This window comes from Scyliorhinus canicula, chromosome 10 (genome assembly GCF_902713615.1).
Source record: "Scyliorhinus canicula chromosome 10, sScyCan1.1, whole genome shotgun sequence".
NCBI classification, from domain to species: Eukaryota; Metazoa; Chordata; class Chondrichthyes; order Carcharhiniformes; family Scyliorhinidae; genus Scyliorhinus; species Scyliorhinus canicula.
The window spans coordinates 30,520,652-30,537,989 of record NC_052155.1 but is presented as its reverse complement, the minus strand read 5'-3'; the positions used below and the strand labels follow the sequence as shown (position 1 = coordinate 30,537,989).

Genomic DNA, 17,338 nt, shown 5'->3' with positions numbered 1-17,338 from the left:
TGTTTGGGGGCCCAGGGTGATTATTCTGTGACCATTAAAGAAACAGGAGTTGGCGAAGCTACATGGGGGCCATGGCAGAGTCACACGCATGATGGAAATCACGACAAGTTATTTCTTATTTAGGGTTATTAGGGTTATTTAGAATCACGTTATTGGGGGCTGGTTTAGCACAGTGGTCTTTCAAACTACCTGGCAATGGAAATCTTCAAAGTCCATTGGCATTACAGTGGGCTAAATTGATGGCTTGTAATGCAGAACAACGCCAGCAGCACAGGTTCGATTCCCGTACCGGCCTCCCCAAACAGGCGCCGGAATGTGGTGACTAGGGGCTTTTCACAGTAACTTTATTGAAGCCGGCTTGTGACAATAAGCGATTATTCTGGTGGCCTGGACTGGATGCTGAAGTTGAAGGGGAAGCTAGAACATGTTCTTCCTGTATGAAGGTCAGAAACCTGCCCCCCTTAGCACAGCTGCATCCATGGGACTGGCCTGCGGAGGCTTGGAAATGCATGCATGTGGATTTTGCAGGATCTTTAGAAGGACAGATGTTTTCGGTAATGTTGGACGCTCACACCAAATGGCCAGAGGTCACTTATGAAATCTACCTCATTGCAGGATACTATTGAGAAGCTAGGAGAAATGTTTAGTCATTTTGGATTCCCTGAACAATTGATAAGTGCCAACGGACCTCAATTTGTCTCACAAAAATTTTAAAGTTTATTACAAGAGAATGATCTGGAACATATTAAGTCCGCACCATACCACCCAGCCACTGATGGACTAACAGAATGTTTTGTCCAAACTGTGAAACATTGTTATATTTTCTTTATTTTCACAAAGAGAAAATGTATGGAGATGCCCACTCTGTGGATCCTTGTAAAACATGGTGAGAGGTTTATTAAGGGTATTGCTTATACAATCAAAGATTGTTCACTGCCAAGCCCACGCAAACACTCGGTTGATGTCACTAAACATCACATCACACATAACCAGCAAGAATATATTCCCAGATACATAATACTTACATTGAAAGCAACCAGGGAACAAGGTTCACTGATCAAAATGCCTAACCAAGTTTCTGCTAGTGTATGGGAATAAGGCACATTCTTTGACCAAGACCTCTCCTGCTATTGATGAAAATGCAATTACATTCTGTGGTCAATCTGTTGATGCCTCTGAAAACTAAAGAAATTCAATTTCAACAGCAGGTACAAATGGAACAGTGGGGAAGTAAGGTAAAGCATAGAGTATGCCACCAAGGACAAGTAGTTTTTGCTAGGAATTACTCCACAGGAGAGAAATGGGTTCCTGCCACAGTCCTTGCACAGGCTGGACCTGTCTCTTATGATGTCCAGACCAGAAATCATATCTGAAAGAGACATGAAAGAGAAAATGCTGGAAAATCTCAGCAGGTCTGGCAGCATCTGTAGGGAGAGAAAAGAGCTAATGTTTGGAGTCCGATGACTCTTTGTCAAAGCTAGCAGCCAGAGAATGTGTGGAATATTCATACTGTGGAGTGAGAATGAAAGATGAGTCATAGCCACAGAAACCCAGGGAAACCGGGTGCTAGTGGACACAGAAACCAAGGGGAAAGAGTGCTAATGGCAGTCCCCAGAGAGAACAAAAGACGTGAAAGATCAAACAGCAGGGAAACTAACATTAGAGGATGAACTGTAGATGTGGGAGATGGGTTAGGGGGAAGTAAATGGGAGGAAGGTGAAGGAAAGGTGGATAAGATGGGGAGGAATTAAATATATATTAAGAAAGAAATGGTAAAAGACAGTTAAAATGAAATGGGGTAAAAACAAATGGGTCGAGGTGGGGTAGAGCTGATCATCTGAAGTTGTTGAATTCGATGTTCAGGCCGGAAGGCTGTAGCGTGCCTAAATTTGCTCTTATCTGGAAGAGACAGGCAGACCAGTTACTGGCTGGAAGAATGGTATAGGGCAGGGGTGGGCAAACTTTTCCATGCAAGGGCCACATTCAGAAATTCACAATTCACAAAGGGCCGCATAGTATATTAAGTAAAATAATTACTTCACCCGGTTATGATTCTGGGCGCCTCATATAGAACATCGAACAGTACAGCACAGAACAGGCCCTTCGGCCCTCGACGTTGTGCCGAGCAATGATCATCCTACTCAAGTCAACGTATCCACCTTATACCAGTAAGTAACCCAACAGCCCCCTCATTAACCTTAAAAAAAAAAAAAAAAAAAAAAAAATTGCCCACCCCTGGTATAGGGGCATGTGGAAAATCCAGATTCAACCCTATAAAGTCATGACTTGATCTATCCTACAACCCCAACCCAAATAGATACTGTGGAGGAAAGCAATATCACACCATCTGATCAAATAAAGGCCCAGCCTCTAGTTCCTAGTCAACTCTGGTAAATCAAACACTGAAGAAATTGTCAGAAGTAACCACCAGTGTGAAGAAGAGAACATCAGATGTTCGCTGTCAAGCATTCAGAGAGCGACAACCTCCAGACCGGATGATGTATTTCTTTGAGAAACATCTGATTGGAGGCATTTTCAAATACATAACAGAGAAGAAAAACAAAAAACCACAACAGCAAACAGCCAGAGCATCCTTGCACCACGCCCCCCCCCCCCCCCCACACTATCCGCTGTCACCACCGCACCTTCCCCCCTTTAAAAAAATTTCTAACCCAACACTAAAAAAGAACTCCCCCCCCGGCTGATGACTCACAGCTCCAGGGTCCCAGGTTCGATTCCCGGCTTGGGTCACTGTCTGTGCGGAGTCTGCACATCCTCCCCGTGTGTGCGTGGGTTTCATCCGGATGCTCCGATTTCCTCCCACAGTCCAAAGATGTGCAGGTTAGGTGGATTGGCCATGATAAATTGCCTTTAGTGTCCAAAATTGCCCTTAGTGTTGGGTGGGGCTACTGGGTTATGGGGATAGGGTGGAGGTGTTGACCTCGGGTAGGGTGCTCTTTCCAAGAGCTGGTGCAGACTCGATGGGCCGAGTGGCCTCCTTCTGCACTGTAAATTCTATGATCTATGACTCAATACTCCTTAAAGAAGTCAATGAACAGCTTCCACCTCGAGCTGAACCCCTCCTCTTCAGCCCTGATGCCGAACCTGATTTTTCTCAAAGTGCAGGTATTCGGCTAAATCGGCCACTCATTCCCCGACACTCATTGGCTCCGTGTCCCACCAGCACTACAGAATCCATCTCCAGGCTATCAGGGAGACCAACACTAAGGCCAATACATCAACCCCTCTCTTCACTTGCACTCCCGGATCCTCCAGCACTCCAAATATTATCACCTCCGAACTCGGAGCTACCGTTACCCCCCTAAATCTTCGAAATTATATCTGCAAATCCCACCCAAAATCTCCTCGACTCAGACACGCCCAAAACATATGAGCATGGTTCGCTGGCTTCCCTGCACATGGATCACAACTGTTCTCCACCCCTTGAAAGAACCAACACCTTCATGTGGGCCCTGTGTGCCAATTTAAACTGGATGAGACTTAGTCTTGCATATTACAAGGATGCAATAACACCCCCCCCCTCCCCCCCGTAGAACCTCACTCCATACTCCAGCCCCCAGCTCCCCACCCAGCATCTCCTCCCACTTATGCTGAAGTTCTATATTTCATGTACAATGGTGCAATGTCTCCTTAAAGTACAAGGATATTTAGCTACTAATCAGATTATAATCGATTATATAAACAGATCACAATGTTATGATTTTATATATCTCTCTAATACATCAAATAATACAAGCTCAAGTGGTAAACCTAGTTTCACATAATCTAACGATGCTAAATTTCTGTTGATACCAAAACAATTCTATCCATGGTTTATTCAACTTTAAGACTACACCCAGTAGATCATAAGGACTAAGCTATAGTTAACAAAACATTAAGTAAGTATTTGCGTGTTCAACACTACCTGTACTACATGTGTTGTGCTTATCCTAGTCATTTGAAATAATAAAATTGTACATTGGTTGGAGCTAAACTGAATTAATTCCATCTTTCTTTAAATAAAGTCAATGTGAATCTTAAGTGAGCAACTGTCCAGAATGTCTTAAGGATAGAAAAACTTCTGCCTCAAATATATATCCTTCATTGTTTGGCTACACTATACAACAAATTACAAATAGAAATATATCATCTTATACAAAATCAAATAAAGCAATCAGGAGACAAAGTGTGTAGGTTGGAGTAGCAGGAAAAAGTGGCAAAGTTGCTGTTTCAGTGCAATGTTTCCCCCTTCTGAGCAGACTGGTCCATTGTCGCTCTGGGTCGCTTTGGTTGTGGATTGGTACATTGCCTCTGTGGTGTTTGGTTGTAAATAGGCCTTGAATTGAATTAACCATTGGGCGGCACGGTGGCACAGTGGTTAGCACTAGCGCCTCAAAGCGACAGGAACCTGACGTCTCGCTGTGTCTGCGTGGGTTTTCTCCAGGTGCTCCGGTTTCTTCCCACAGTCCAACGATATAAGGGGTAGGTGGATTGGCCTTCGTGTTCAGGGATGTTGCGGGTTAGGTTATGGGGCTGCAGGGCTAGAGTGGGGAGTGGTGGGTAGACATGGGTGGAATGGTCATTTGAAGGTTCGGTGCAGACTCAATGGGCTGAATGGCCATCTTCTGCACTGTAGAGATTCTGTGATTGAAAAGAAAAAGCTAACAATATATATATTTGCAACTAATTGCATATTAAACATAGAATGGTGAATAAACAAGGTGCTGCATGAAGAAATGTTTGTAAAATGGGGGTATGATTTCCTGGGGAGTCTCACATTATTAAGGTTTGGAATACACCATCTAGTAGTAACTTTTCCAAGGATGAATATTCAAACTCTCGTCCTTTTGGCTGGGATCAAGCCCAAAATGAGATGCAATGCCCTTTCCTGTTAGCTTGGATCTTGCCTGTCTCTCCTGTGGAGACAATTCTCTGGATTCTCTCACTCCACCCTCCGTAAGAACGCCACGGAAGAGGCACCGACAATGGAAAAATCCATTGACCCCGGGAGGGATTCTCTGGTCGCCGGGTGAACACGGCCAGAGAATGAATTGGATTAAATTTGAATTAGAATTGCTTTTTGGAGCAAGCAATGAGATGGATTAAGGACTTTCCCTGTCCACCCTGCACATTGGCTTGTAACTTTAAGAATGGGATAAAAACAATTCAAAAAAACGAAAAGGGGAGAAAATTGCAGGGTCATGGAGGGGCATGCACAAGAACATTAGGGCCATCTGACCTCCTTCTGTGCTCAATAATTCTAACATTTAGCTGTCTTCACCCTCCCCATCTAACCCACAGCCTTTTTTCAGAGAATATTTCTTCAGGTAGTTGCCTCCTGTATCTCTGCAAGTATGTTCTGTTCATATCATAAAAATAGGCTTCACAGATGCACACTTTTCCAGCATTAGATTGCCATTAGGAGTGGGGAATCTAATTATATGTCCTCTTCTTCCAAGGGCTAAGAATGATTGCTACCTTGGCTTTAACCACATCAGCTAAAATCAGCTTACATACTATAGGCCAGGTGAGGGGTCAAGGCTCATCATACACCTTGGTCCTGCGTGAGTCTGTGCCACATTAGACAGTGCACTTACACCAATTGAGCCATAGAGGGAGTGCTTGCCCTCTTGTCATGGACCTCCATGTTCCTCCTGCTTTAACACTCCTTTGTTCCTCATCAGTACATCGTCTCATGACTTCAGCTAAGCTGTAGCCGTTGGCTTTTCAGTCCATCCGCAGCATAGTTATAGCAGTAATTGTTTATTGTGCAACCATAAACAGCAATTAAATTAGTTCAGAATGGGGAACAATTAATTAAACTTACATGGTCTTACCCTGCAACTATACATCACATTTTTAAACATTTCCCCATCGCTAAGTATGACTCTTCCTCGCTTAAAAGCTCCATTTCATACTGCTGTGTGGTTTCCTGCCTGCCAGAAAGCCCCAATACCACAAAGGGTGGCCATGTTAGATTTGAACTTGAATGCGTGGTGTATTTGAGTATATGTACAGAGTCTTACAGATTGCTTCAATCATGTTCTTGCCCAACATCTGGACACTGAACAGCAAACAAGAACCATGAATATGACTATGTTTTGTCCTCTCCCAAGTCTAGAGGCCGACAACAACTTTAACTCACTAAATTACCATCCCTGATGAGGCACCAAACTGAGAACCATCCATTCAGTTCCACATCCGAGAATATTTATATACCAAGCAATTCCAGACAAGGCCTCTTCTTTCAAAAATTAAATCTGAAATGTCCAAATGGATCTGTGGTCAAGTTTTGAGATGTAAATTATCCAATCAACAGTTCCGCATTGGCAATTCATGCTGGGACAAGATACAAAAAAACACTGTAGTTAATTGAATTCTGCTATTGGTGTACAATTTTTCTTGAATTATAGGCTGTTAGAAGATGCATTTATATATGATTAGATGCTCAATCAATGAATCATAATCAATGAGTTTCCAGAAATGTTAAAAGTCCAGCATTCACAGTTTTATCAAGTATACTCGATCATATAATCGTTGCACTCGCTCATGATAATTACAGGATTCAACATATTAAAGTTCTGAGCACAGCATTGATCAAAGTTTTTGATTCCAAATGTTTGTTCAAATTCGCTATATTTATACCTTTTAATTTCTTATCTACAGGGAGACATATTGAGTCCCACAGAGCAGAGGCAGGCTATTTTCCCCAAATCATTTATGCTAGTATTTATGCATTGTAGGATTGTCCTATATGTCCCCCCCTTCACCTAACTCTGTCAGCTTACCCTTCTGCACCCCTCGTGTTTATCTAACTTCACCTTAAATGCGACTATGCTATTCTCTTCAGCTACTCCTTGTACTAGCATGTTCCACAGGCTGGAGTTTGTTTATTGTCACGTGTCCCGAGGTACAGTTCAAAGTATTTTTCTGTGAGCAGCTCAACAGATCATTAAGTACAGGAAAAGAAAAGGAAATAAAAGAAAATACATAATAGGGATCCAAAGCCTAGGCACTGAGAATCCACTTTCCCAGCCACCTGTCAGCATCAAAGGAACCCCCTTACCAAGTGCCCATCAGCCTTTGCCCTGCTGACCCTCTTGTGCGGCAGGGGTGATGTACTGGGGCAATCATGACAGGCTACTGTGTACCCGTCTCCCCTTAGCTGTTCTGAAACTAACAGGTTCTAAAACGGGTCCACCTATTTAAATGTCCTCAGCCCACCCCAACAAACTCTAAATGCATTTTGAATAGTTTTAAATGGCGTGAACTCTGAATTGGAGGGAAAGGAAGGATGCACTGGGATTGGTGCCTTGAAATTGGCCACCAAATATCTCCGGTATTTTTGTGGCCCTGATCTTGTCATGTTCAGGTAATCTTTGCAGCTCTGAAATAAATGGGTGATTTTGCCAAACTTGTATTGACATAAAAGGGTGAAGATAACTCAATTTCTCAAACATCCTGACCATAATATTTCCAGGGTGCAGCAGCATCTGAATCATGCTGGGACCAGAGTCCTGGCGAATTGTATAACTATGGCTATAGATAGAGCATTAAATTAAATAGTGGGGGGTGGAGAGGAGTGTTTACTTGTATGTAGAATTAGAACTTCAAAGTTAAAGGAGAAGGTAGAAGTGTAGGTTAATGACAAGGACTTAAAACTATTTAAAGGGGCCGAGGGCTCAGGAGAGGTTAGTAAAGTTTCCAGAACACATAATCGAACAGAAAGTATAGAAGGTGGCAGGAATCGAACTTCCGGCAGAGCAAAAAAGGGGAAAAATATGAGAAGGGGAGGGGTCAACGCAGGATGGAGGGTGTTGTCCCAAAATGCACACAATATACGGAACAAGGTAAATAAGCTTGCTGCACACATTGAAATTGGCCGGTACGATGTTGTGGGCATCACAGAGACATGGCTGCAAGGGGATCAGGGCAGGGATCTAAATATCCAAGGATACGTGTCCTATCGAAAGGACTGGCAGAAGGGCAGAGGGGGCGAAGTTGCATTGTTAGTAAGAAATTAAATGAAATCGATAGCAAGAAGCAATATAGGATAGGAAGGCATAGAATCTGTGTGGGTAGAGTTGAGGAATCGCAAAGGAAAAAGGCCCTGATGGGAGTTATGTACAGGCCCACTAGCCATAGTCAGGATGTGAGGCTGAAAATAAATCAGGAGATAGAAAAGACACGTAAAAAAGGCAACATTACAATAATCATGGGGGACTTCAATATGCAGGTTGACTGGGAAAATCAGGTTGGTAAAGAAAAGGAATTTGTGGAATGTCAACGTGATTTTTTTTTGAGCAGCTTGTGGTAGAGGCCAAGAGGGAACAGGCAATTCTGGATTTGGTGATGTGTAATGGGGAACACCTGATTAGGGAACTTAACGTGAAGAAACCCTGAGGGGTCACTGACCACAATATGTTATAATTTACCCTGCAGTTCGAGAGGGAGAAGCAGGAATCAGTTGTAACAGTATTACAATTGAATGAAGGTAACGACAAAGACATAAGGGCTCGAGTTGATTGGAAAAGGAGCCGAGCAGAGAAGACAGTGGAACAGCAATGGCAGGCGTCTTTGGGGGTTATTCGGGAGGTGCAACAAAAATTCAACCCAAGGAGGAAGAAATATGCTAAGGGAAGGACAAGGCCTCCATGGCTGATGAGAGACGTCAAGGACAGCATAAAAGCGAAAGAAAAAGCATAAAAGCTGGTGAGGATTAGTGGGAAGTCAGAGGATTGGGAAGCCTTGAAAACTGAGCAAAGGACAACTAAAACAATAAGGGGGGAGAAGATGAAATATGAGTGTAAGCTAGCTAGTAATATAAAAGAAGAGAGGAAGAGTTTTTTTCAATATATAAAAGGTAAGAGTGAGGCAAGAATAGACATTGGACCACTGGAAAATGAGGCTGGAGAAGTTATAATAGGAAACAAAGAAATGGCAGAGGAACTGAATTGTTACTTTGCATCAGTCTTCATGGTGGAAGACACCAGTGAAATACCAAAACTTTGGGAGAATCAGGGGGCAGAGGTGAGTGTAGTGGCCATCACTATGGAGAAGTTTCTGGGGAAACTGAAAGGTCTGAAGGTGGATAAATAACCTGGACCGGATGGACTACACCCCAGGGTTCTAAAGGAGATATCTGGGAAGATGGTGGAGGCATTTGTGGTGGTCTTTGAGGAAACACTGGAGGCAGGGAGGATCTCAGAGGACTGGAAAATGGCTCATGTAACACTCCTGTTTAAGAAGGGAAGAAGGCAGAAGTTGGGAAATTATAGGCTGGTTAGCCTGACTTTGGTCATTAGTAAGGTATTCGAGTCAATTATTAAAGATGAGATTGCGGAGTACTGCATGATAAAATAAGACTGAGTCAGCATGGCGTCATTATGGGGAAGCCATGTCTGATAAATCTGTTAGCATTCTTTGAGGATGTAACAAGGAAGTTAGACAAAGGAAAACAAGTGGTTGATCTATTTAGGTTTCCAGAAGGCCTTTGCCAAGGTGCCGCATATGAGGCTGTTAAATAAATTAAGAACCCATGTGTTATGGGTATTATACTGGCATGGATAGAGGATTGGCTGACTGGCAGAAGGCAGAGAGTGGGGAAAAAGGAGTCTTTTTCAGGATGGCAGCCGGTGACTAGTGGTATGACTCGGATCGATGTTGGGACTTTTCACAATATACATTAACGATCTGGAGGAAGGAACTGAGGGCACTGTTGCTACGTTTTCAGATGATACAAAGATATACAGAGGGGCAGGTAGTATTGAGGAGGTAGGGGGGCTGCAGAAGGACTTGCACAGGCTGGGAGAGTGGGCAAAGAAGTGGCAAATGGAATTTAATGTGGAAAAGTGTGAGGTTGTGCACTTTGGAAGGAGAAATGGAGGCATAGACTATTTTCAAAATGGGAAAAGGCTTAGGAAATCAGATGCACAAAGGGATTTAGGAGTCCTAGTTCAAGATTTTTTTAAGGTTAACGTGCAGGTTCAATCGGCAGTTCAGAAGGCAAATGCAGTGTTAACATTCATGTCGAGAAAGCTGGAATAAAGAGCAGGGATGTGCTTCTGAGGGTGTATAAGCTCTGATCAGATGCCATTTGGAATGTTGTGAGCTGTTTGGAGCCCCGTATCTAAGGAAGGAAGTGATGGCCTTGGAAATGGTCCAGAGGAGGTTCACAAGAATGATCCCTGGAATGATGGGCTTGTCGTATGAGGAATGGTTGAGGACTCTGGGTCCTCATGTACTCATTGGAGTTTAGAAGGATGGGGGGGGGGGGGGGGGGGGGCGGCATCGTGTTGAAACTTACAGGATACTGCGAGGACAGGATAGAGTGGACCTGGAGAGGATGTTTCCACACGTAGGGAAAACTAGAACCATGGGCACAAAATCAGACTGAAGGGACAATCCTTTAAAATTGCGATGCGGAGGAATTTCTTCAGTCAGAGGGTGGTGAATCTATGGAATTCTTTCTGAGTGCCTTTAAAACAGAAATAGTTTCTTTATAAGTAAGGAAATCAGGTGTTATGGGGAGAAGGCTGCAAAGATGGCTGTATAAGCCCACCATTGTAAGGCCAGGAAGCTACAAACTTATTTTGTGGCAGCCTGACCATCAAATAGCTCAGGTCATGGCCCCCAGTCCCATTTGAGAGGATATCTTGCTCAAGGAGCAGAGTGGAAATCAGCAAGGGAAGTGGGGCAATTGTTGCTGGGACCAATGAGTCCAAAGAGATGGGGGACAGTATATTTTCATTGTAGAGGGAGCCTCCATTAGGCACAGGGTAGTTAAAGTGGATGTCTGACTACCCTACCCCACCCCAACCCCCACCACAACTCTGAGCTCAGCAGCCAGGATTTAACTGGCAGCCTTCCTGTGGGGTGTGGGCAGCCATCCATTGCTGGCAAAATAGCTGTGGCGGCAGGGGAAGGCTTAACTGGTCACTTCAGGTTCTCCATTACACCATGGGTGGGTTGCCCTGCATCTACTCTGATGCTGGCAAAATTCCAGCAGTGCCAGGCAGGCAATGGGTACGGTACCTCCACCATGCTCAGTCAGATCTTTAGAATAGTTGATGACTCAGTTAAGAAGATTGCTTCCTTTATTGTCTGCTGACCTGTCATTTCATTTCTTAAGACCTCGTCACTTCAGTTGCTGAAAAGGCAACGAAATCAAGTTAGCAAAATTCAATCATCTAAATAAGGGATGGATTTTCCCATTTTCTGGAGTGCTGCTTTCAACTGTAGCCAAGCTCGAGAAATGGTGCTTGGCCTCATCCATCACTTCATCACCCTTATCCCAGTGAGGCCCATATCTGCAACTCACTATCCCTTACTGAGTCGCTCCAATTTCCAATAAAGATTCCTTTTTTACTCCATTTAAAATTGTAGAAACGAAGAAGCATTTAGCCTTTTCCCATTAAATGAGATCATGGCAGATCTGTAACCTGACTATGGTGGCAGGGAGGCTTTTATAAACGATAATTATTAGTAATTGGACAATTGCAAGTTAAATGAAGGACACCCGCATAGATTTGTGAAGAGCAAATCATGTCTAACTAACTTTCTTGATTTTGATGAGGTAACGGAGAGGGTTGATGTTGGAAATGTTGTTGATGTGGTGTACATGGACTTCCAAAAGCCATTTGATGCAGAGCCACACAACAGACATGTGAGAAACTCAGAGCTCATAAAATGAAATGGACAGTAGAAACATGGTTATGGAAATTGGCTGAGTGACAGGAAACATAAAGCAGTGGTGAACGGCCATTTTTCAGACTGGACAAAGTCTTACAGTAAAGTTTCCCAGGGATCAGTGTTAGGACCCCTGTTCTTCCTTCGTCTTGGCTAAAGAAACAACGGCAACATGAAGAAATCCATTTTCACACACCTGAGTTATTACACTGCCTGAGAGTGTGATGGAGCCAGGATCAACTGAGGTGTTTGAAAGGGAATTGGATCATTATCTGAAAAGAAAAATAATAAATTGCAGAGCTATGTGAAATTGCAGGATTAGCACAGACACGGAGGGCCAAATACCCTCCTGTATGCTGTAAGCATTCAATTTTTCTTTAAACACAATATCCAGTTCATATCTTAAGGGATTGTTGGATGCTTGCATTATGCTTCCACACAATTAAAACTGCTCAATATGGTCACCTTCTTGAATAGAACGTGGAAGTACCTAGCACTGTGATACTAATTTAACCTGTAAGAACAATGAACAGAAAGTTATTATATTGAACAGTAATGCAATTTATGCTATTGTGGAGGTTTGACTTGTCATTGGCAAATATTGGGGCCTCTGTTCTAAAGTTCTGTCATCATTTAAGTTTGAAACTTGGGCAGCACGGTAGCGCAGTGGGTTAGCCCTGTTGCTTCACGGCGCCGAGGACCCAGGATCGTTCCTGGCTCTGGGTCACTGTCCATGTGGAGTTTGCACATTTTTCCCCGTGTTTGCATGGGTTTCGCCCCCACAACCCAAAGATGTGCAGGTTAGGTAAATTGGCCATGATAAACTGCCCCTTAATTGGAAAAAATGAATTGGGTACTCTAAATTTATTTTTAAACAAATTAAGTTTGAAGCTAAAAGATGATATGGAATTCTTCTTGCAGATTGCCAAGAATCCCTTTGCAGAAATCGGTGATGAGGATGAGTTCCTTGGCAGAGGGTCCAGTAACTGGCAGACCACGGATGAAACTTTGGATCCGGCTCAGGCCCAGAGCCAGGCATTCCTTTCAGAGGTCACGGAGGATGAAGTGGAATCTGTAAAACAAAGAGAGGAGGCAATATTACAGATTGAGGTGAGCAATGATTTGAACTTCACAAATGTCATAGCTGCATCCAACCCGAGGTGGGGCAAGAAGTCGGCTGATGCCTTGTGTTCTAACATTCGCATTGCTCTTATGGAACGTGCACTGGATGCATAAATGACCTTCCTATCACGAGATGTAGTGCGGGATTTTCTGCCCACGCTTGGCATGTTTTGCAGCACCAGAGGAGGCCCCTCATTGGCCGGCAACTTCTGGTTCCGCCGCTGTTAACACAGTTGTAATGATATGTATATTGATTGGGATGTAAAGAGTTAATTATCATGCTTCTTACCACTAGAGAGACCCACCGAACAGTCGTATATATATCGTGTGACTTGGGGATTCTGGGATTTCCAAGTTAAGAGCTACGAGTTGGAGTTGGAAGAGTTTCAGGCATAGAGAGCAATTGTACTTGAGAAAGTCTGTTAGTTAGAGATAGCATAGTTTAATATAAAAACCTTCTACTTTAGGAATGTGTACGAGTCTTAGTTTGTAGTGTAATAAATTTATAGTTTTGTTTGTTAACAAAGCTTTGTGTTCTTTATTCAACACTATGCATCCAAACCATCCAGGTAAAGCAAACTAGAGAACACAACATGCCACCAGAAATGGACAACTTTAAATAATAAGGTTACAACATGCTACCAGAAGTGATCCTAGAGTAGATTAGCAAGGTTTAAGAGAAAGAAAGAATCTCTGCTCGAAGGAAAAAATACTTGCGAAAAAGAAATACCCAACCGAAGAGATTCCAAAGTTATTCAGGATATCGGGTAAAGTAGATGTGACCTGGAAAGTTTTCAAACAAGAGTTTGAACTGTATCTCTCATCCTCAAACCTAGAAACTGCCAGTGATGAGAGTAAAAGTGCTTTATTGCTACTAATGGCTGGACGACAGGCTATTGCCTGAATTGTGTAACTTATTCCACTTTGCGAATGAAGTTGAAAAAAATAAGTTTGACGTGGTTATCAAATATTTTAATGACTATTGTGAGCTTAAAAGAAATGAAAACCTGTATAAAAGACTGCAAGACCAACAAAAGAATAATGCTGGAAGATTCAATTCAAATGTCCTGTGTGAGTAAAGAATCTAAAAATTGAAGTGCTGAAATGTTGAATCGGGAACGTGGCGTGAAAATGCTCAACTCTGTGGAAACCGTGGCGCAGCTAGAAATTCAACATGCTCAAAAAGATGGCCTGTTGGCGCAAGCACACCTTTTAAAAAATAAATTTAGAGTACCCAATTCATTTTTTTCCAATTAAAGGGCAATTTAGTGTGGCCAATCCACCTAGCCTGCACATCTTTGGGTGGTGGGGGCGAAACCCACGCAAACACGGGGAGAATGTGCAAATTCTACACGGAGAGTGACCCAGAGCCGGGATTGAACCTGGGATCTCGACGCCGTGAGACTGCAGTGCTAACCACTGAGCCACCGTGCTGCCCTTCAAGCACACCTAAACAAAAATCGCGATTTGCATGTAGAACACTCTGTGCATGTGCGGGATCAGTTCGCACATGCTCGCATTGAAAAACCTCGCCACCTGGAAGATGACCATTCTGCACATGTGCAGAAGAAGGCGCATGCGCACTTGAAAAAAGCGTGCACTCCGGATGAGGATCGATTTGTACATGCGCATGACGTCACGGATGTGATAATGTCAGGATGTTGTGGCACGCCCACTTAAGAAACAAATGCCCGGCAATCGGAAAACCAACTTTAAAAGGCACCAAGCAGAAGAATTTTTTACCTGGCATGGCAGAACGTTGCCTGAATTTAAACAAACAACTGAAGAAGACTTTTGCAGCACCATTGAACAACAAGTTTGCTGCAGCCAACAAGAAGAAAATGAAGAATATTATATTGAAGAATATTACTCAGATATGGCAGAGATATTCAGGTTAGATGATTATAGTGTTAGTAACAAGTTTGAAAATCTAAATACCACTCTACTAAATGTAGATGAATCCAATGCATTGATGGAATGGCAAAACCTTGCAACATTAGATGACAGTAATCTGACACATGAACGACAAGAAGAGGAAGACTATGTCAGCCTATCGAGTTTAGTTCCTGAGCCAGAAGTAGCAGAGTATGAAGCTCTATCTTGTATATTTGCTGAGCCAGAAAAAGAAGACTCTGAAAGACTATTCACTGTATTTGCCAAGAAGGACAACAGTGAAGAAATTGATGATGATCAACAAAAAGAAGACGATGAAGGTCTATCCACTTTATTTGTGAATAGTGATGAAGTGATCACAAGTAGCATGCAAGTTGTGCAGGATAAAAGCGAGACTGACAGATTTCAGCTGGACTGTACAAAGGCTGACAATCAAGAGTGCAACAGTGAACTGATCAACTGAGAACACATCAATTGTGAAGAACCAACAAGAACATAACAATGAAAGTGCAACGATGATCAGATCAATTGAGAGCACACCAATTGTGAACAGCCTACAAGAAAATGAAGACATTGTGGACAAGTTGACTCAAGATGAGGAGCACCAAGATTTCATGCATACATCAGAGCATCCAACAGGAACTGATATCACAAAGTCTGACGAGACATCAGATAATCCTAAGGGCATGGATGGTAAACAAGTTAAAATTGAATCAACCAAGCAAAAAGGAACTGATCCTGAGCGCACCAAGAATAGTTATGGTACTACAGTATACTCAAGAGGTACAACTGTGTTACCAAAGGACAATTCAATGATACATGGCACTTGAATGACGACAAGAAGTGTTGAAACTTTCAGTCATGCTTGATAAACCATACAGTATGTAAAGCAATCCAGATGACAACCGGACAAGGGATGGAAGCACAGTGTGTACAACACATCTACCATTCAAGGTAGAACAAACCGATGCGCATGTTGACACATGTTCACGCACGAAGAACAGGAGTGGAAAGTTCCATAATGGTACATTGTTTGAAAAGAAATAACGGCATTCCAATGGTCTGCAAGTGGTTGTTCTTGCTGAAAAACCAGATACCAAACAGGTTTTTAGGGCAAAGGACACACAAAATCGATACCACAAGCACAAAAAGGAACCACGTCAGATAACGAACGTGGTTCAACCATTTGATAATTTGATGATTTGGACTGCATGCTTGTTGGTACTGTAACAGACTACCACAGTGAAGACTGAGTACAGACTCCATGTGTGGACAGTAAAAGTTTAAAAAAAATGTGAACTGTACAATTTCAGCACTCTATTACATGTAAAGAACATACAATGCTTCTTACTATACACACGTTTGTAGAAACCTCCAAATATCTTTGGAGAAAAAGGTAACGATATGTATATTGACTGGGATGTGAAGAATTAACAAGTTAATGATAATGCTTCTTACCACTAGAGGGAACCACATAACAGATATATATATATATCATGTGACTAGGGGATTTTAAGAGTTACGAGTAGGAGTTAGAAGGAGTTGGAAGAGTGTCAGGTATAGAGAGGTGTTGTACTTGAGAAATACTGTTGCTTAGAGATAGCACAGTTTAATGTATAAACCTTTGACTTTAGGAATGTGAGCGAATTTTAGATAGTAGTGTAATAAATTTATAGTTTTGTTCGTTAACAAAGCTTTATGTTCTTTATTCAACACTACGCATCCGAGCCATCCAGGTAAAGCAAATAGAGAACACAACAGTTTCCTTTAGTTCACGCCGTTTGCCGTCAGGAAACCATGGCAGCAGGTATTCTTTGGTCAGACTGGAGGATCCAACTGGTGAGAACAGTTGGAAGACCCCGCCCATAGAGGTCAGCAGAAAGAGGCAAACAAAGATTTCAAAATTTAGACACTTAGAAGTCTTTTAAATGCTACCTTTGTGTGGAAAACAGATCTCTGGATGGTCAAAACATCCTGAATGAGTCCTCAATGAACTCTTAACACCTTCATGCCAATCCCGATTTGAACCAGCTCCTCTGAGCAAGCGGCAAAGGCATCTGCAGGGTCCATGCTTAAATACGCAGCAGGGAGTCTGAAGGCTTCATCGGACCCTGATTGCAAATTTTGTTCTGGCCAGAACAAGGAAGCTATTGTGGCTTTCCCAGGAATGTGATAAATGTCCATGACCAGAAGGTGCCGTTGGTGGAAAGTTAGGGGCCTGCCCTGCCTCAAGGCTCCCATCCAATTTCCCTTTGGCAGAACCCTTCCAGAAACCCCATTTGCTTTCTCGCTGATGGATGGTGCTGCATGGTGGCTCCCTCCTTCCTCAAATCCCACTGCTTGCCCTGCCAACCAGCTGATGTTTTCAACCGGTTTCAAGCAGGCAGCTAGCTGGTGAAAGAACCAGGGTCAATGTCAAGCTGGTTTTCCACTCGCCCTCCCCCCCCGCCACCCGAATCCCCATTCGCAATTAAACTGCACACTGAGGTAGGAATTTTATATGAGAGAAATTTCTTGGTAATTTCTTTAATCTACCCTTGAAGAGAATCGACAGAATTTGTTTTGAAAGATCACCAAGTTGTATTCTTTAAAAATAAAAGTGCTAGAAACTCCAAGGATTATCTAATATAATAAT

General features: G+C 42.8%; 1 protein-coding gene across 2 annotated transcripts in view; it reads left to right on the top strand.

Moving 5' to 3' along the window:
* Positions 1-17,338, top strand: part of tsnare1 (T-SNARE Domain Containing 1) — a 975,066-nt gene that overhangs the window by 729,866 nt on the left and 227,862 nt on the right. For both annotated transcript variants that reach the window (XM_038808773.1, XM_038808772.1), the window contains exon 8: positions 12,610-12,798. In XM_038808773.1, the coding sequence (XP_038664701.1) occupies positions 12,610-12,798 (189 nt within the window). The remainder of the gene's footprint in view (positions 1-12,609; positions 12,799-17,338) is intronic.